At 40.5% G+C, this 19,634-nt stretch overlaps 3 protein-coding genes across 3 annotated transcripts in view; 1 reads left to right on the top strand and 2 right to left on the bottom strand.

Annotated features, from left to right (window-relative positions):
• Positions 1-4,137, top strand: part of tulp4a (TUB like protein 4a) — a 27,846-nt gene extending 23,709 nt beyond the window's left edge. The window contains exons 8-14 of the mRNA XM_040018542.1: positions 2-163; positions 295-529; positions 1,368-1,512; positions 1,921-2,092; positions 2,263-2,356; positions 2,471-2,886; positions 3,229-4,137. Coding sequence (XP_039874476.1) covers positions 2-163; positions 295-529; positions 1,368-1,512; positions 1,921-2,092; positions 2,263-2,356; positions 2,471-2,886; positions 3,229-4,137 — 2,133 coding nt within the window. The remainder of the gene's footprint in view (position 1; positions 164-294; positions 530-1,367; positions 1,513-1,920; positions 2,093-2,262; positions 2,357-2,470; positions 2,887-3,228) is intronic.
• Positions 4,138-5,183: 1,046 nt separating this feature from the next.
• Positions 5,184-11,160, bottom strand: serac1 (serine active site containing 1). Its single transcript, XM_040017775.1, has 16 exons — positions 11,042-11,160; positions 10,917-10,953; positions 10,682-10,824; positions 9,505-9,594; positions 8,784-8,915; positions 8,570-8,691; positions 8,369-8,497; positions 8,095-8,208; positions 7,771-7,933; positions 7,369-7,519; positions 7,129-7,270; positions 6,895-6,995; positions 6,640-6,737; positions 6,336-6,518; positions 6,117-6,260; positions 5,184-6,007 (listed from the first exon to the last, which is right to left on the bottom strand). Exons 1-16 carry the CDS (start codon positions 11,133-11,135, stop codon positions 5,871-5,873), a joined length of 1,980 nt encoding a protein of 659 aa, XP_039873709.1. The 5' UTR covers positions 11,136-11,160; the 3' UTR covers positions 5,184-5,870.
• Positions 11,161-13,412: 2,252 nt separating this feature from the next.
• myct1a (myc target 1a) lies at positions 13,413-18,792 on the bottom strand. Its single transcript, XM_040017778.1, has 2 exons — positions 18,434-18,792; positions 13,413-15,902 (listed from the first exon to the last, which is right to left on the bottom strand). Exons 1-2 carry the CDS (start codon positions 18,486-18,488, stop codon positions 15,358-15,360), a joined length of 600 nt encoding a protein of 199 aa, XP_039873712.1. The 5' UTR covers positions 18,489-18,792; the 3' UTR covers positions 13,413-15,357.
• Between the last annotated feature and the right edge of the window lie 842 nt (positions 18,793-19,634).

Raw genomic sequence — 19,634 nt, 5'->3', positions numbered from 1 at the left:
TGTGCTCTACGTCGTGCGAGTTGAGCACCGCGTCGCCACACTGCAGCTGCTGTGCCAGCAGGGCATTGCCACAGCGTTAAAGGAGGAAAAAGACGTTGCCAAGCTCACCATGCCTTCCCGGCTCTGTTCTTATGTCACTGCCGCTTTTGTTCCCACCATCAAGGTAACACAGGCCAGGAGGGGTTTATTTCTATTAAAACCATAAAACACCATGTGAATAGATTTAATAGTGGTTTGGGAAGAGCTGTAATTAGCATAAAAGTTTTTAAACTTAACTGTACTTTACATTTCTAGCCTCCCATCCCAGATCCAAACAACATGAGAGATTTTGTGAGCTATCCGACAGCTGGAAACGAGCGCCTGCACTGCACCATGAAGCGTACGGAGGATAACCCTGAAGTGGGAGGGCCTTGCTATACTCTGTATCTGGAATATCTAGGAGGTCTGGTCCCTATCCTCAAGGGCCGAAGAATAAGCAAACTTCGGCCTGAGTTTGTTATTATGGATCCTAAGACAGACGGCAAAACAGGTGGGATTAGTTTTTTCATACCTGTAACTTAAAAAGAATAATTTTCCAAAGAAGACCTGAAATGTTTGTTAGCTTCTAAATGCAATAACTACATTTTTATGTTGGTTCTAAAATAAAGAATACAGTAAGATCGTAGAGATAAGAACTAAAAATGTATCTTTGATTCTGAAATTCAAGTAGAACTGCAAAAGATGAACCCCGACACAGTTCTGACATTGTCCAGTAGTTTTCCAGACGTTCTTACTTTGCAAGTTTTAGTCACATAGGGCAGACTGGACCCATGTTAATTAAAAGCTGCTTAATGGGGCCTCTTATGGCCCCTGGGTTGCTCATAAATCAACCCTCTCTCTCCCCACGCAGTGATAAATGAAGCCAGCCATGAAATGGTTCCAGATCATTCACACTTTTATGTTCATCAAATAAATTAGTTTGACCTAAACTGGAGCAGCAGCTGTGCTTTGCAGACTCCTTGTGACTGTGGAAGAGAAGACAAAGTGAGAACGACTGAAGAAATGAATGTTTGAGAAATGGTAGAAAAGTGCTTTGATAGGATGATATTGATGGTGATGTTGTGGCAAAGCTATGACAATTCTTGCCTCCAGGTTGCTCAAGTAGATTTGAAAATGCTTCCTGCAGTTTCAACATACCTAAAAAGAATACCAAAAGGCATTCATATTTTATTATTCTTTATCCAGCCCATCTGAAAAAGCAACATTACTAACAGTTGAGCAGTGACTTAACTGAGAGAACAAATGACACGTTGTTTTTGGTTGTATTGATCTGAACATTTCATCAAAAGTAACATCTTAAGTGTCATTTTCATATTTTGTCTCCACAGATGAGATATACAGCAACAGTCTGATATCAGCCATGATTGACAGCTGTAACTGTTCAGACTCCAGCGACATTGAGCTGAGTGATGACTGGGTTGGCAAGAAATCGCCAAAGATATCCAGGGGTAGCAAGTCCCCCAAACTTCCCAGGTAACTAAACCCCGGCTTTGTGTGTACAGGAGCATGTTGCATCAAGCCCCTTTGTCTCTTCTGTTTGACACTTGGATCTTTTCAGTGATTTAGGTGAAGCAGACAAGAGGAGATTAGTTCTCTGCAGGTTTTCAGTTTTAAATAAGCGGGAATCAAGTGATCACTGGCATGCTGAAGAGTCTGATACAAGAAGCATTTATATGACAGTGAATACATTTCAGAAACATGTAAACAGCCACATTAATTCTGTTTAAGATTTTATGGCATTGAAACTAATTTTTTCTGAGTTTTTTTGTTTTAACTGTTAAAATTTATTTGAATGCTCCTTTTCTTTGCTGTTTGCTTTTTGGTTTCTCTGCATGCCTAAACCTTCTTCTTTTTTTTTTTTATTTGCCACTTTCTCTGTAGAGACTTAGTTTGTCCCTTTACCAACAGGATCAACATTGATCCCAGAAAATCTCCCAAACTCTCCCGTGCTACGCAGGAGATCTCCAGGTCACCTCGGTTACCCATACGTAAACCCTCGATTGGGTCTCCCAGTCTAACACGGAGGGAATTTCCTCTAGATGACATCACTCAGGTAAACATCAGGTTATCGTAGCTGAGTGAGAAGCTGGTGAGGGATCACGTGCTGCCTGTGTGTGCTGTGAAGCACGACCGATGGATTTTTACATAAAATGTACTGTTGTAAATTTCGGAATGTGTCTAATATATTTATAGAAAAATGCATCGTTTTTTTTTGTCTTGCAGCAAAATTACCTTGCTCAGGTCACATCCAATATTTGGGGAACAAAGTTCAAGATAGTGGGGCTGGCTACTTTTTTACCCACCAATCTCGGTGCAGGTAACAAATCAACGTGTTGGATAATTAAACATTAATTCCAGTTAAGTCTAATTTGTCTGTTGTCACTTTTCTTTTCCTAATTTATTTATTTTTATTGTGCGTCTCACTCCTTAGTTATCTACAAGACAAGCCTCCTCCATCTGCAGCCCAGACAGATGACCATCTACCTGCCAGAGGTGCGGAAAATCTCCATGGACTACATCAACCTCCCTGTCTTCAGCCCCAATGTTTTTAGCGAGGATGAAGATGACCTGCCTGTTTCAGGCCCTACTGGCGGTGCTGATGACAACCCACCCTGCACTGTCAACATCCCTATTGCCCCCATCCATAGTCCAGCCCAGGCCATGTCCCCTGCCCAAAGCATTGGTCTGGTCCAGTCACTCCTAGCCAATCAGAATGTTCAGTTGGATGTCCTAACCAATTCCACGGCAACCTCTACTGGAGGGGCTGCTGGTGGGTCAGACCAAAGCCAGGACACCATCTTGACAGCCCAGTACACAGTACCGACCAGGTACTCGAGTCCTGGTCAGGTCATATTTGGGGGACTGGAAGTAGGTCGCCTAGTGGTTGGACCGCCACCTTCTCATCACCCTTCACAACAACAACAACAGCAACAACACCCAAGTCAACATCAACAACAGCAACAACAACAGTCACTTCAACACCACCAACAACAAATTCAGCACCATCAACAGCAACTCCAACAGCAGCAGCAGCAGATGCTCCAGCACCAACACTTACAACAACAGCAGCAGCACATTCAGCAGCAGCTCCAACACATACAGCAGCAGCAGCTCCAGCAGCACATACATCTACAGCAACAGCAACAACTTCAGCAGCAACTGCAGCAACAGCAGCAAATGCACCATCAGCTGCAAGCACAGCAGCAGCAGCAGCAACAACAGCAGCACCATCAGCTTCAGCAGCTTCAAATTCAAATCCCCGTTTCCTCGATGTCTTCAGGACAGCCTTCGGGTGCACCTCTGCACCAGCTACAACCAGGGGCTTTGCATATCCAGATTCCTCATCAGTCTGCTGATTTAGTGGTTGAGAGAGCAGTAGGGGGCGAGCACGAACACTTACTGAAGATCAAAACTACTCGGTCACCTCCACAGCTGGCTGAGGGTGACACGGTGGTGTTCAGTGCCCCTCTAGAGCTAAGCAAGATGAACCCCCCACCCCCCTACCCTGGGACAGTGGCTGCTGCTGTGGCTGCTGCTGCTGCTGCCTCGGCATCAGCTTCCGCTGCATCTTCCAGTGCTGCGTCTGGATTAGGAGGGGGCGCCAGTGGAACTCCTCCCGCTGGAGACCTTTGCATGAAGAAGGGTGAGTTTCCACTTCATCCTTCAGGCCAGCAACAAGCTCAGTATCCAACACCGCTGGGCTATGAGAGGATAACGACATTTGACAGCAGTGGGAATGTGGAAGAAGTATGTCGTCCTCGAACACGCCTGGTCTGCAATCAGAATGTCTACACGCTCCAAGGACCTGGCAGCTCCGCCACTCTCAGGGTAACCTCGTCTTCATCCTCCTCCTCAGCTGACAAGAAGCTGCAGCTGCCCTACACCTCTGCTACCCTCAACAGACTCACTGCACCTCGCTATTCTATACCCAGTGGAGACCCGCCTCCGTACCCTGATTCAGCTAATCAGAACAGCTCTGCTGGCAGGAATCCCGGACAGAGGCTTGACAGCAGTTTGATCCACGCCACCCTCAGGAGGAAAGCCGATGTAGGCGTCCTTATGAAGAAAATAATGCAACATTCGTACCCAAGTGCATAAAATGCATTACAAAAACTGCATCATGACATTGATGCAAAAATGTAAGTTAAGATCCAGTATAAAATACAGTACTGTGCCATTTCCCTCCTTCTGTCACTAACAGGAAAACTATGACAACTTGATACCATATATATATTTACACAAACACTCAGAACCACTTATAAGGTACAACTGCTCTGCTGCTCCTTAAGGCAAATATCCAATCAGCCAGTCACATGGAAGTATTTTAGTGCACTTAAGCGTGTAGACATGACAACCAAGATGACCTACTGAAGTTTAAACTGAGCATCAGAATGGAGAAGAAAGATGATTTAGGTGACTTTGAATGTGGGCTGATTGTCGAGTACTTCAGAAATTGCTGGTCACTTGAGCTACAACCATATCTAGGATTTATAGAGACTGATCCAAAAAGAGAGAAAATATCCAGTGAGCAGGAGTTCTCTGGGTAAAAATGCCTCAGAGGAGAATGGTCAGACTGTTTTGAGCTGACAGGAAGACAACAGTAACTCAGATAATCACTTTTTTATATTCAATGTATGCAGAAGAGCATCTATGACTGAACAAAACTTTGAACCTTGAAGCAGATGGGCTACAGCAGCAGAAGAATAAGGTAAGAATAGGAAACTAAGGTTTCCGAGGCTGGTTTAATGGTGTAGGAAATGTTTTCTTGGCACAATTTAGGCCCCTTAGTTCAACCCATTTATTGTTCTGGACCATGTCCATCCTTTTATGATAACAGTGTACCCATCTTGTGATGGCCACTTCCAGCAGGATAAGACATCATGTCACAAAGCTCATATCATGTCATACTGGTTTCTTGTAGGTGGCAATGAGTTCACTGAACTCAAATGACCTCCAGTGACCAGATGTCAATCCTCTTGAGCACCTTTGGGATGTGGTATATTCCTATCATGGATATGCAGCTGACAAATCTGCAGCACCTGTGTGATGGTATCATGTCAATATGGGCCAAAATCCCAGAGGAATGTTTCAAGTACTTTGTTGTATTTTGTACTTTGTATATAGAAATGCATAGATGACTCATAAACCCTCAAACGTTACACATTTATTCATTTCATTGCCAGCATTTAGGACTGCTAGTGGCAGTGGGGGCTGCAAACACATGTATTAAAATTAATTTGCTTGATCGGTCCCATACAACTGCATGTGCAATCTGAACTAAATGTATTAACTCAGGTCCACTTGAGGTAAGGCTTGGGAAAGAGTATGTTTTGGCACATAAGATGATAATCACACTATAGTTAGAGTAAAACAAATACATATAAAAATAAAGTCTTAAACCTTTGCTCTGGTCAAAAGTCGAGTTGCATGAGTAGCAACAAAATGTCAGTGCATTTTTAAGTAAATACAGTAGATAATGAGCATTGTGTATCCCATGATTAGCTGGTAATAAATCTAAAATAAAAGGAAATCTAGATAAAATTTCAATGTGCTTAATTTACTTGTAAACATAAGAGTTATTTTCTTTATAACTTAGCTGATGTAGCATTAAGAGACCGATCTCAGTGGATGACTTAAAAAAACCCAACAACAAAAAACGCACCCTGCTATCGTTATCACAACTGACAGGTTTCCACAAATTAGCTATACTGCAATCGCATTTGTGGTGCTTTATGTGAATGTGCAGTTATTTCTCTGTTTGGTTTGGAGTGTGGTATACATTTCAAGTATACAGCAGGTGGTCTCAGTGTCATTGTTTTCATAGATTTCTGTCAGTGGGCGATGTAGCTCTGCAGAGCGTCCAGGATGAACTGGAGGCTGCGTTTGTATAGAAACGAGTCCTTCCTCTCTGGTTTGCAGATGTTTAGGTGATCTACGTCCACTTCAATGAGCTCACCAATCCCGAGATCTGAAACCACAACACGATGAGAAGTAAGACACTGCTTCAACTATGTGTTGTTGTTTTTTTAATATTTAAGCTGTACATTTCAGACATTACAGTATTTGGAGTTACATACTTGCTGACTGCGTTGGTACCACAAGTATCTTGATCATGGGTCCAATGTTCGTTGGTACAGTCTCTGCAAAGCTCAGCACCTTGAAATCCTTTTCTTTGGCCAGGTTCAGGAAGTTGTCATTCAGGCTGCGCAGAGCTGGTGAATCTTAAACACATACATCAATTCACATTAGATGCTGAAAAAGTTCCATAGACTGCAGAATTCATCATATTCACTGACCTTTACAGAGTTCTCTGACTTCTATGGAGGGGAAGAGAAGATATCTAACATTGACAGAGTACTCTGCCATGAAGGTGCCGTAGTGAGGAACACTATAAAACATAATCCCTTTGGTGTTCTGTAATAACCCATGCATGTCTGGGTCCTGTAAGGCATCCAGCAGCATTTTCTTTACAAGCAGTCCTGCAAGAGAAACCAAATGCAAGAGGATAGATTAGTAATTTTTTTTTTTTTTCAAATTGGATTCAAGGGATCTGCATAAAAGTCCGACATGCTTGTGGAAGGAAAGATGTGGGAGAAATACCTCCCATACTGTGGGCTACCCAGACCACAGGCCTTTCTCCAACTCCCGCCAGCTTTAACTTCTTTAGCAGCTCCTGACTTCTGTAGGCTAGAGACTTCCTGGAGAGACAGATAGTCAACCCTTTTTAATCTGTTGGAGTAATTAATCCAAGGGTACCCGACTTTGCAAAAATATTCTATTTTACCAAGAATAAGCACCTTAATCACATGTAGACCTATAAAGAAACTACAGACTTATAGTTGGGTTTTTTTTTACCTCTGATTCTCAGCAGGACACTGGGCCATCCAGTCACTTAGATGACTGTCATACTCCACCGACAGCACTCTCAGATTTGGACAGTCAGCAGCCAACCATGACTGACAATAAACAGTGATAAAACAACACGGAAGAACACTGAGATAAATCTTAAGCTGTGTGAGACCTCAGAAACACTGGAAAACACTGAAACAATCCATTAATGTAATGAGAGGAATTAGGTGCCTTTGTTACCTTTGGCCAGCACTCTGTATAGTCATCTTCGCGTTTGGCTGCCTCCTCTTCCTCTAATGTATTGCGGTCCTTCTGCCTCCACGTCTTAAAAGCTGCCCCTAGAATCCCGTGGATGAACAGCACGTCTGCTTTGATTGGCTGACTGGAAATTGAAAACATTGTCAAAGATGACGGTTGGGTTATAACAATAAAATAATATGACGTTAATGCATTATGTAATAACTGAATTTGTTTTCCTACTTGCTACGTGTTTGTGGGTGCAGGATATAGACGCCATCTGGGTATTTCTCTTTTACTGTCTCCCTGTCCAGGTTTGCAAGAGCGCGAGCTGCGTGAGACGCCTGCATGATGTGAGGGCACTGCATCATCTCAGCCAGGACAGACACCCAGCCTGCAAGTGTTTTATGGGTAAAGTAGGGGGAAAAAACAGGAAAGTGTGAGGAGTACGATAAAATTTATAAGTTGGGGTGGATAACTATAAAAGTAAACACATTTTTTTGTGATGGTGAAAATCTAATCTCTAATTGAAACAAGCACAACATATATTTTAGACCTTACTTTCATAACATCTTTAGCGCACCCAGTCAGGATTACACATAATCAGAACTGTCTCCAGTTTATTCAGATTAGTTACAGACTTACCGGACTGGGCTATGGCCTGATGGGCACCTTCATTGAGAGCCAGGTTTCCGATGATGCGAACAATGTTCCTCTGAATCTTCATAGAGTCTGTTCTGAGCTGATAAACCCTCTGGAGAAGCTGTAGACCTCCGTTGGCAACTATGTGGTCACAGTGGCTCCTTACCTGCAGATCACAAAGTATTAACCACAAGGCAACATCCAGACAGCAGGCGCATAGAATTGACCTTAATACACTGCTACAATGACCGCAATGAGTAGTAAGTAAATAATCAAGCCACCGACTCCAGACTAAATCACCTTTGGATGCACAATGATGATGATTACCTTTGAGTGCTGTACCAGTGCCTGCAGACAGAAGGACTCCACCTTCTCAGAAGGAACAGAGGTAAGGCTCTGGGCATAAGGCAGCCCATTGCCACCAAAACTCCACAGACCACCCTGGAACAATGAAGCGCACGTGTTAATGACAGGATATAGAAACTAGCTTCTTCTTTTTTTCTTTGTTTTTTTTTTTTTTATCACATCCCAGTGACTGTTTTAGTTTTAGACCTGGCCTTCCTAATGACTGTACATGTATGTGTACATCTGTGATTGTTACCCTTTGTGCTGCCAAGGACTGAGTGCTCTCTCTCAGGGCCAGTGAGGTAAAGTACCGAACACATTTGTCCACCTCAGTTTGAGGCAGAGATGCCAAAAGCTGCCTCAGTCCATCCTCCGCTGACAAACCCTGAGAAGATCACAGCACATCTGTGAGGTAGGCATTCAAATGGTAACTATCCTAAAAAGTAGATTTGAGTACCTCCTCCAAATCAGGCAGTGCAGGTGGGTGACGGAAAAACCTCAGGTCTACCTGAGGCATCCGGGCCAAGCCCACTGCTGTCCGATGGTCTATAACCTGGGCTGCCGTCTGGTACTGGTAATCTGGATTATTCAAAACAGGTGTGATCTAAAACCAGAGCAGGTCTCTGTTGTGTATCAAATTAACGTGACAGGAAACTTTTAGGGTCCTTTACCATGCCAGTGGTGATTGTCTGCAAGCTCCTGAACAGCCTCTAGTCTGATGGCTTTGTTAGCTGACTGTGTCTTCTTCAGCAGGACCCACAATGCCACCTCATGTGGGTCAGCATCCACATGACTGAAGTGCTCTAAGACACAAAATTACGGAACAAACTGACCGTCTGAACATTTACAAAATAAAAATGGAGACGTGTTCTACTAATTCCTCTAACTGGACCTTTTAGCAATTCTAACTACAACTAAAAGGTTAACTACTAGTGTCTACTGCACCACCTTTTAGATTACTACAAGAGCTAATGAGCTACAGTACAAACCTTGCAGGAGTGAAACTTGTGTCATCAATTTGGCAGCTATTAATTTGTAAAAGGTTAAAGTAAACAAAAGTGAATGTAACTTTTTGTCTGCGGATTTAAAACTACAGGTGGCTAAAAACAAAACAAAAAATCTCAGACCTGTTTATTCCACTCACTTTTACAAGATCCACACCACTGTAAAAGCTATGTGGCATTCAAAACAGGATGTGCATGTGCAAAGGCAGGTGTTTCCTTTGGTCTCTGTGCACATACGTCACATAAAATTGACTAAATGACTACAGTTTTCTGAGCATAAACACTTGCCCTGCTATTGGCAATAATACTTTTCAGTTCAAGAAATATTAGGGGCATTATCGTGTATCTGTCTATGTTATTGGTGAATTGGTGTTTGTTAGTTTCTTACCATCGAGTGATTGCAGTAAAAGCCTCGAGGATATTTCCACAAACCGTCTTGCTGCTTTATGAAGTTCCCTCCTTGCTTTGTGTGTAAGTCCTGGAAGAGATGCAGAAAAAAACAACTAGCCACTACTCTCTTGACAAAATTTAGAACTGCATTTCTATAACATTATAAAGACAACAGAAACCATTTAGAAATGCTTCCCTATAGAGGTGGCTAATTAATCAAATTTGAGTCAGATTAATTTATATTTCCATTTATATAATAAAGATTCTGTTTTTTATCTTTCACTATAAATCCATCTCATCCTTATAGCATTTGCACCTCCCCGAAAGCCTAAACACATTCCCTGCTATACTGTTGTGTGTTAAGTTCACATGTATTTATTTTAAGTTAAAAGTGAAGTAGCGCATTATGAGTGATTACTGCTTAAAATGATCATGATCATATGTTTCGGCATAGTCAAGCCGCTTATATTTGAGTTTATAAGTTGATTGTGAAAGCTTCCACTAAAAAGGTAGAGGAAGTAAAATCACCCAACACCAAATGGCCCAAAGTCCTGGCAGGAAAGGGAAGACAGGAAGAATGAAGGCAGATGTCACTGCCCCACTGAACATAAAAAACTCAACAACACTTTCTCATACAAGAACAAAATGGGGCCACTCAGCATATTTGTCAGATAATGCCCTCCCACAGTAGGGAAGAAGGAACATGTCCAAAACCCAGTAAATTTAAATTAAAAATCTAAACAGGTCTTACTACATTTATAGGCTAGTGGAAATATATACATAATTTATACAGCAAAAGAGGTTAAAATGACAGATTTAGTACAAGAAGAAATACTGCAATGCCAAATGGGAGATGCTACATCTGACCTTGTGTATTTTCACAATAAAACGTGTAATTCGTCCCAAAATACGTCCGACACTAGATGGAGGTATGTAGAAACAGAATGTGAATATTTTGATGCAGTGAGAAAATGTAGGACTACAAACATAGTCGTACAACAGGCAAAAACATCAAATATGAGACTCCGTGATGCATTTATAAATGTACTGTTTATTCTGGGATTGTCCTACAAACACCAGCCAGGGTTTGGTGAAAAGTTGTGACTGAGTCCAGCAACAAAAAATATATAATGTGTCATGTTACCCATGAGGTTGTTTAGGATAGCATTAATTACCTCCAGTTAGGTTGTCTTTTTCATCTGAAGGAGTGGCCCTCAGATAGATGTACGACTTGTTCTTCTCCTGAAGAATTGCACTAGTGTCAATGGTCACAGCCTTATCCAAGGCTATCACCTCATAAGTAATAAAAAGACAGCCCCTGCAGAAAGGAGCATGTTTAATAAGCTATGGGACAGAGATCATTCTTCTCTCACACGCTGCATAAATCATTCTTTTAATAATGTAACTTACCCCAAGACAACTGCGCCAGTTACTTTAGCAACTTTCCCTAAATGTCAGCGAAGAGGAAGATCTTTATTTTCAACGTGTTTATTGAAATTTATTGTACAAGATTGCTGATTTGTCTAATAACTTACTTAAATCTTTCCACTGAAGCACTTTCTTCACACTAGGCGGCCCAGCTGTGCTCAGCCTCCGACAACGGATCCAGCGCAGAGCGGCTGCGGACATCCTTCCCCTGTGTGCCCTCCCAGATGTGCGTGTGTTAACCAGACTGCTGTCCAACCTATCTGACAAAGCCACAGATGTGAGGACAGTGTCTGATAAGGCACATAATGGTATGTCAACGCAAAAACGACCCGATAATTACATTTAATGTTATCATGTCAGTTTAAACACTTAGCAGTGCTAACATTTAACTCGTGACAGTGCTAATGGTGAACTAATCTAAAGCATTAATATAATCAAAGACCATTAGCTAAACGTTAGCTAGCCACACAGGTGGGTGTGACTGACAGCTGGGCTAAAATTACTTGAGTAAATAACATAAACACCGGTAAGTCTCCGCCATAAAGCCAAAGCTGGCATGAACACCCAAACGTAATCCGGGTGAAGCTAAATGAAGCCTTAGCTGCCACTAACTTGGTGGAGATTAGTTAGCATTTGGCTATGACTGTTCTAGCTCTGTGCAAGGCACCCAAACGGCTAATGGAGTAACCCGGTGGACATGTAGTGGATTAATGTCCATTTCTGATAAGCGAGTTTACCGTATTTATCGATGGACACGTTTTAAAAGAACTACGATAACGTCCTCCAAGACTGCAGCCGGTGTAAATAAACACAACATAAATTTGTCCCACAAATAATACGTCATCCACTGCAACAGTTTTTTTTTTATTGACCGCTTTAGAGGTTCGGTGTGTGAACTGCAAGATTACGCAAAAACGACAGTGTAAAAAGTAAATATGTCACGGGGGAAAAGAGGAGGGGCGAGAGTAAGAGAGTCATCAAATAAAGACGGTAATACTGTTACAATGCGATATTATAAAATCAAAAATGTTTATAGCCTTCTTGTTGCGGGAAGGGTAAATTGTGGTCACATAAAGTTTAATTTCCATTCATGAAAATAGGGAAGTGTGGCTTCTTATTGGAGAACTGCAATTTATGGATGTGAAATTTGGCAATATCAGCAAACTGATAAGAATAGATGGGTTAGAGGAGGGGTGTCAAATATAAGGCACAGGGGCCAGAAATAAGCTGATGAAGACTCTAATCAGGCCTCACTGGACAGCTTTAGGAAATGCGAAGAGAGTCATAAAAGTTTGACTTTTAATATAATTTTGTATCACAGATTTATCTTTACTGCTAAATACCTCCTATGTGGCCACACCTAAGTAATTAGGTAACAGATAAAAAAAAAATATATATCAGAAAAGTTCCTTTTCTTCACTACAGAAATTAATGTTTTGGTTTTTTTTTAACAATGGATACAAATAAAGGACGTTTTCTGTGAATAAACAAAAACTTTGTGTTTTGTAATCACAGGATTGACAAAGATATAGCTACCAGAACCTTTTCTGTAATTTTACATGTTTATTTCTTACAATTTAATTCTCATACATATAGATTTCTTTCATTCACTACAGCAGTGGATGAATCTTTATTATGTAGAAAAAAACTGAGATGTTCTGTTGAAATTGTGCTTCTTTATCAAATATTAAGATAATATTCAATAATCGAATAACCCATTATGAACGGACAGAAAGAAGAGTTTCATTGGTCTGGCCCACTTAAGATCAAAGTGTGCTGTATCTGGCTCACAGTGTAAAATGAGTTTGACCTTCTTTCTCTTTCTCAGTCAAATATGTACCAGATTTATTTAAAGTGAAAATGTGACAAAATGTTATTAGAACTAAAACCAGTAATGTCTTTTCTACAACTCTTTTCCATAAGTACAAGACAAAAAAATATATATAGGAGGACATCTGTGGGAAGGTCTGACAAAAAGAGCAAAATATATCTATCTAAACAGAAGTGTATTTTTTACATGCAGTAACATATTTGTTATTACATGTTTTTTACATTTTATTTGCATTTTTAACATATCATAAAACTTTTAAAAACTTAAACACAACTCAAAACATTGTTCTTTCTTCTCAAAACTGATTTCTTTAACCAAAACAACACGCACATACCTTTACATTCCTACAGAACATCAAAGACCAAATTCAGAAATTCAGGAAACTACTATAAAAATTATTTGTGTATTTTTTGGCCATGAAGCTACATATTTAAATCCATGCAAATGTGTAAGAGTAAGTTTATTTTTTCTCGTTCTGGTGAAGTGTAGGGAGTTTTGTCCAAATATAGCATTTGCAGTTCTACATATATCTCAACACCAGTGTTACCTGTTTCATGTAGTATATGGCAAAACTCAGTAATTCTACCATGTAATGTTAGTACAGTGAGAAACATTGCCAAGAACATCAGTGCAGAGATACAAAAAGGTAACAAAAGAAGTATTTATTGGTTACTATAATACAAAATGTCCCACTGAGCAGCTGCACACATTTCACTGGAAATATTGGCATGGCTGAGCCTTCCTCTTCCTCCTCGTCCACGATGGCCTCCGCTGCCTGCTAGTCTTCCTCTTCTACACTTGAGGCCTCTTTTATACTCTGACACATGACTGAATTGTTCTTCTAGTTGAGTTTGAGGAGGTGCATGACGAGTGAGAGTAACTGGTAATGATTGTGTTGCCTTTTGAAGGCCAGTGTTTTGTAGGTGAAAAAAGCGTGTTGAATAATGGATTTGTGTGTCAGAAATGTGCAAAACTTGGATTTATAATGATATTTGAGTGAGACCAGTAAAATTGTGCTAAGAGTTTAGCATTTTGGAGTCATGTTTTTAGATTTGGTTGTATAGTTCTTTTTTGTGTGTATTAAATGTGGTAAACTAATTAATTTAGTTTCCATAGTAGGTTTGTTTGTTTCAGTTTAGTTTTTAGTTTGCATTGTTTAAAAATTTTAAGTTTTAGGTTAGCTTTTATTATTATTTTTCTGTCTGGTTTTAGTCAGCTGTAAATACCTTAGCGATTATGTGTTTTGCCATTACGAGTGCTGCTCATCGTTTGGTCCTGTAAAGTTTAAGAGCTCTGTAGGGATTGTGTCCTTCACCTTTCAAACTTTACTGTTGTACACAAGTTCCTTCTTCAGGAAACAACAGTTAGGACAGTAATAAAAATGACAGCACAGCTGCACTGTAAATATAGCAGTCTAACACAGCTATTACTATTATTGTATTCTGGCTTTTTTTTGCTCTAGAGTGCATTACTGTGGAACAACACTATAGTCTTGAACTGTTGGTAGCTCATATTTGAGTGAGTGCTAGGTTGAACTGCATTGTAAGGTGACTACCTTGACTTTTATGAAGTGTGCTGGAGAGGTTTCATGAAAATCAACATAGTAGCAGTTCATAGTACAATGGTTCAGACATTTTCTTGCCATGCAAAAGGTCACTGGTTCAGTTTTAGCTGGAGATTAAAAGCCCATTTGTGCTTGTACCAAGGGAGCAGCTGAAAGTAGCTATAGGTGGAGTGGTAAAGGACAGAACCCATTACATTTTGAGATTGCTCAGTATCCTTTCTTTATACCTGTAGAGGCCTTATTGGAAGAATTATTCACTTTTTTTTATATATTTTGTGTCAGCTTATGTGAAGAAATGGTTGTCCTGCCGAGTCCCTCCAGACCTGTTGCAGACCAAAATGTCTGCACTGAAAAGCCTTTTTGAGTCTTGCTTTATTGCATTAACTTAAGAGCAGAGTCCAGTAAAATACATTCAAAACATACAGAACAAAAATTCTTATACCTAATGCCCACATTTTCTCACATGTCACATTCGCAAGTGCTGTTCATGCAAACACATAAACAAAATCATCTTGAATATGTGATTCAGAAAATAAAAAACATCAGGTCCATTTAACCAAGTTTTCATCATGAATTTGATAAAACATCAAATAGTCTAATGCACTTTATTAACTACAGGCTTACACACACTTTTTATTTATCTTTTAAGCTTCACGTGTACAATCATTACATCTTTTCTTGCATAGTTATTATACGACCTGCACGGAGAAAGCATATGTCTTGCCTTACATTATAAATAATCACCATTGACAGGATGCAACACCATTCAAATGACTTTTTACAATTTGTTTTTTTGTATAAAAGTATCTAATGAGGAAAGGCAAATATGTTTATAAATATATAGCAGATTTGCTAAAAATTATGTAATTTCAGGAAGTTATTGTGTTAAGCAGGGCACTTAGCTGAGCTTGGCCTCTTTGTTTTCTCCACTCCAGCTCCACCTGATCATAAAAATCATTATAGATTTAGTCCAGTTTGGAAATCCGTTCACTCCCAATTAGTATCAGCCAGTGCTGCTTTCACTCCTCTTAGGTTCGGGTTTCCTGATAAGCTCTGATTATGCTCTCATAAGCTGGAGGTGGGGTCTGCGTAGCATGAAGACCTCTGACACTGTTCCCCCAAAATGACTCTGGTCTTGGTGGGGTGGCAGCTGGCTGGGCTACGCTTTGAGCTGATCCAGTTGATGTAGTCAGAGGTGGTGTACGTGGCAGTGTGGTTTGGCTCCCCTCCTCTGCCTCTCTTGCAATTTGGCTGCACTGGAGGAGCGGGTGGAAGGTGGAGCCCCTGAAGCTGGATTTATGCGCCATTGCGTCAAAGTGATCTGGAGAGGAAGTCTGGCGGTGAAAGGTGAAAGCAGCTGTCACTAAGCTGTTGTTGCTTCGCCGGTCATAGCTGCTGCTGCGGTTAAAGCCTGGACGATGGCGGGAAGAAGTGTGCGAGCGGCGATGCGGGCGGCGGGTGATGCTGGCAGAGCCTGCTTTGTGTCGGGAAAACCAAGTAAGCATCACATAAACTAGGGCGCCCAAGAGAAGGCCCACTGCCACAGAAGCACAGAAAGCTATAATCAGGTGGTCTGTGAAGAGAGAAGCATACCATTTAAAAAAAGGATCTTTATAAAATGATCCGTGCTGTGGTATCTTTTTTATATCACAAATATTCCCATTACAAGTCTGTGAAAAAGTGTTTGCTCCCTTTCCTGCTTTCTTCTTTGTTTATATGCTTTAGATCATTAAATGAAATTGTAATATTAGACAAAGATAACCTGAGTAAGTATAAAATGCAGTTTTAAATTATGGTTTAATTTATTAAACCATCATTTTGTTATTAATCAGTTAATTCATGATTCCCTGTGTGAAATCATGAATGAACTGTGATTAGCCAAATTTTTTCAGAAGTTCACTTCAGTTTCACAAGCCACTCTTAGGTTTGATTACTGCCAGACCCGTTGAATCAAAGAATTACTTAAATAGAACCTGCCTGACAAAGTGAAGCAGGCTAAAAGATTTCAGAAGACAGCACATCGTGCCAAGATCTAAAGAAACAGCTGAGAATCAAAGTCATTGATATCTATCAGTCTGGAAAGGGTTATAAAGCCATTTCTAAAGCTTTAAGCCTGGGAATCTAAACTTGGAACAGCGGTGAACCTTCCTATGAGTGTCCGGCCTACCGAAATTAGTCCAAGCGCACATACATAACTTATGGAAGGAGGTCAGAAAATAACCAGGACAAAATCTAAAGAGCTGCAGGATTCACATGTCTCAGTTACACTTAGAATTCATGACTTGGCAAAAATGGCATCCAAGAGAGAGTTCCAAGGAGAAAACCACTGCTGACCAAAAAGAACACAAAGGCTTGTCTTGCACTGCCAAAAAACATCTTGGTGATCCCCAAGATTTCTTGAAGGCTTGAGTACCTTTACATCTGGCATACAACTAGCACATCATTTCATAAAAAGATCACCACACCAACAGTAAAATAAAATTCTAAAGGAGAATGTCTGGCCATCAGTTCATGCCCTAAAGCTCAAGTACACTTGGGCTATGCAGCAGAACAGTGATCTAAAACACATCAGCAGGCCCACCTCTAAATAGACAAAAACAAAAATGTAGGCTTTGGAGTGGCCTGGTCAAAGTCTTGACTTAAATCCCATTGAGTCTTTTTTGACATGACCTTATAAAGGCCATTGATGCTGGAAAATCCTCCACTGTGGCTGAATTAAAACAATTCTGCAAAGAAGAGTTTGCCAAAATTCCACCACAGTGATGTGAAAGACTGATTACCAGGTATCACAAATACTTGCTTGTAGTTCTGTGTGGCAAGTGTGGAACAACCAGTTAATATTTCTACAAATGCATATAAAATTGACAAAAAGATACATTTAGATACATTTTTTGATGCTCTCAATACAACATCAGAAATTAATTTGGATCTAAATATCCTTCTGGATCCACACAGCCAATTAATGCACAGGTTGGAGGGTTTTTCAGCTTTGGTGAAGTTATACATCCTCACTGCTCTTATGCACATGCAGTGCATCTAAATATCCTTTATGGTCTTTTTTTTTTAAATAATCCACTGTGAATGCAAGGAATTTAATGTGTGCTAGGAAGAAACTGAGAATTGCCAGACGTGTCTTGAAATATGGTGGCCCTTGACAAAATAATAATAGGCTTTCCTCTGCCTGTGTTTAACAGATTGAGCGTCTTGGAGAAAACAAACCATTTCCACACACGCACACACAGACAAAAAATGAAAAGCTGTTGACATATTCTTGCTCAGTGCTACTTTGCCTTGGATAAAGCCAACTGAGCATGCTTGAGAGAAGGAAGAGAATGTAGCAGATGAGACAAATACCACTGGACTTATGCCAGGAAAACAAATCGGGTTCCCCTCAATAAAATGTTCAAAAAGTTTGAACCTGCTTTGTTACTAGACCACATTTCCACAAGTTTTTTTTTTCTCTAATTTTGGAAAATGGAGGGCAGACGCTAGTAAAAAGTCATCTGGAAATGCCATTAGGGAAAACTGAAAAAAAGAAAACATCAGCAGCAAGTATGTCTGTGTAGGTTCTCAGTCATCCAGGTTATGGTAATCTAAGGAGCTTAGAAAGAAAAGTGACTGGATTGACATTAACATTAATTCAGTAGGTCACATGATAGGGTGAGGTTTCACCTTAAAACTCAGATAATGACCTACACCTCTGTTCATTTGATGAGGCACCTGATCAATAGTGGGTCAAGTACCCTCTTAAGGGAAAACTCCCACTAGGGCTTAAATACCTGGGACTCTCCACCATTTGGTTTTAGAACTGAAGAAGATTCTTGGATGAAAGGTGAAACGTCCTCAAGAAACTTAAAGAAGTCCAGTCGCTTTTCTTTCCACGCTCCTTAGATGAGCACCAAACAGATCGAGCATTCTTAGAAGTCTGAAAAGGTTTCTTTGAATATTCAAATTTGGATGATAAAGCTTGGTTCAAAAAGGCACCAGGCCCGCATATTACATCTATTCCAGGAGGTGATTCAAGCTTGAATTCCTGAGGGCACCAATCAGAGCAACCACATGAAACACACCAGCTAAAAGAGAAAGAAAACTCAGAAAACTCACCAACGTCGGCAGGCTGAAGCATTTCCAGAAGGAAATTTGTGTTGTTCGCAGCCATGACTTTATCTGCTTTGTCAAAGGAGAGGAAGAGAGACTGAAGCTCAGTTCAGTCTGTCTGTTCCTCTCGTCTTCTCCCTTCTCTCCTGTCAATTCTTTCCTGTTCTTTTTTTGATGGATTTTCCTGTCTTTCTGTCCCGTCTCTTTTCCTGTTCCCCCTACTTTCTCCCTCTTCTCCTTTGCTCACTTTTCCTGTCAGTAACGTCCGACTCCCTCAAAAGGAGACTCAGCCCAGACGCTCGCAGGGCTGGCAGCTAACTCTGACAGTCAGCTTGTTTATGGAAGCGGAAAACTACACTGTCACATTTCCTGCTTTTCTGCTGGAAATTAGCAACAGGAGGGGCTTATCTACTCAGGACAGAGATCCTGGAGGTATAGAGACGGGGTGTTTCTGTAATCACTTCCTCTCTCATCATTTCCTTCAGGTTGATTAAAGTAGAAGAAGGATCACCACCGCAGGAGTTAGTCCTTCAGCTGTTACCATATGAGAGTCTATTACAATCACAAATATTTTTCTTCCTTTCAGAAATGATAAATATTTCAATCTCTTCTTTTTTTTCTTCCATCACAGAGACCCCAGTCGACAAGCCATCACCTTGCACCAAAAGTTACATTTCTGGGGCTGTAAGGGGCATTGAAAGGCAAATCTCCAACTGAAAATGGTGATTGTAATTTTGCAAGTGTCTTTAACTGCAGCATTTGTATTGGTAAACTCAGTGTTTCTTCGGTGCCTCTCTCTCTATCAAAACCAAAGTTGCCTGAATTTGAGAGATTCATTAAAAAAATGTAATTTGATAAGAAAGAAGAGCTGCTCTTTTGATACACCAACATTTTTATTTCAAGTTCTTTTTTATCGCCTTCTCTCAACAAATCAGGATATAATGCACTGAAATGAATCTCTGTGTTTTTGATCCCACACTAAACTAAGGAAAAAGAATTGCAGCCAAATCTGCTGCAAATTCATCAATTCAGTCAGGAAGAACGATGCCAGCAGTCACATTGGTATGCCTCTGAGGTAGACCGGCCCCTTTGCTCCAACAGCAGCTTTTTATTTTACTTCTCCGAGTTGACCCCTGATCTCAGCTTTCTCTAAACATTCACTGAGTCAATGGTTTGTTTTTTGTTTGTTTTTTTAAAATACACAATT

The sequence above is a fragment of the Simochromis diagramma genome, unplaced genomic scaffold, assembly GCF_900408965.1.
Source record: "Simochromis diagramma unplaced genomic scaffold, fSimDia1.1 OVJJ01000802.1, whole genome shotgun sequence".
NCBI classification, from domain to species: Eukaryota; Metazoa; Chordata; class Actinopteri; order Cichliformes; family Cichlidae; genus Simochromis; species Simochromis diagramma.
The sequence above is the reverse complement of the archived record's forward strand: the minus strand, read 5'-3'. Positions and strand labels throughout refer to the sequence as shown.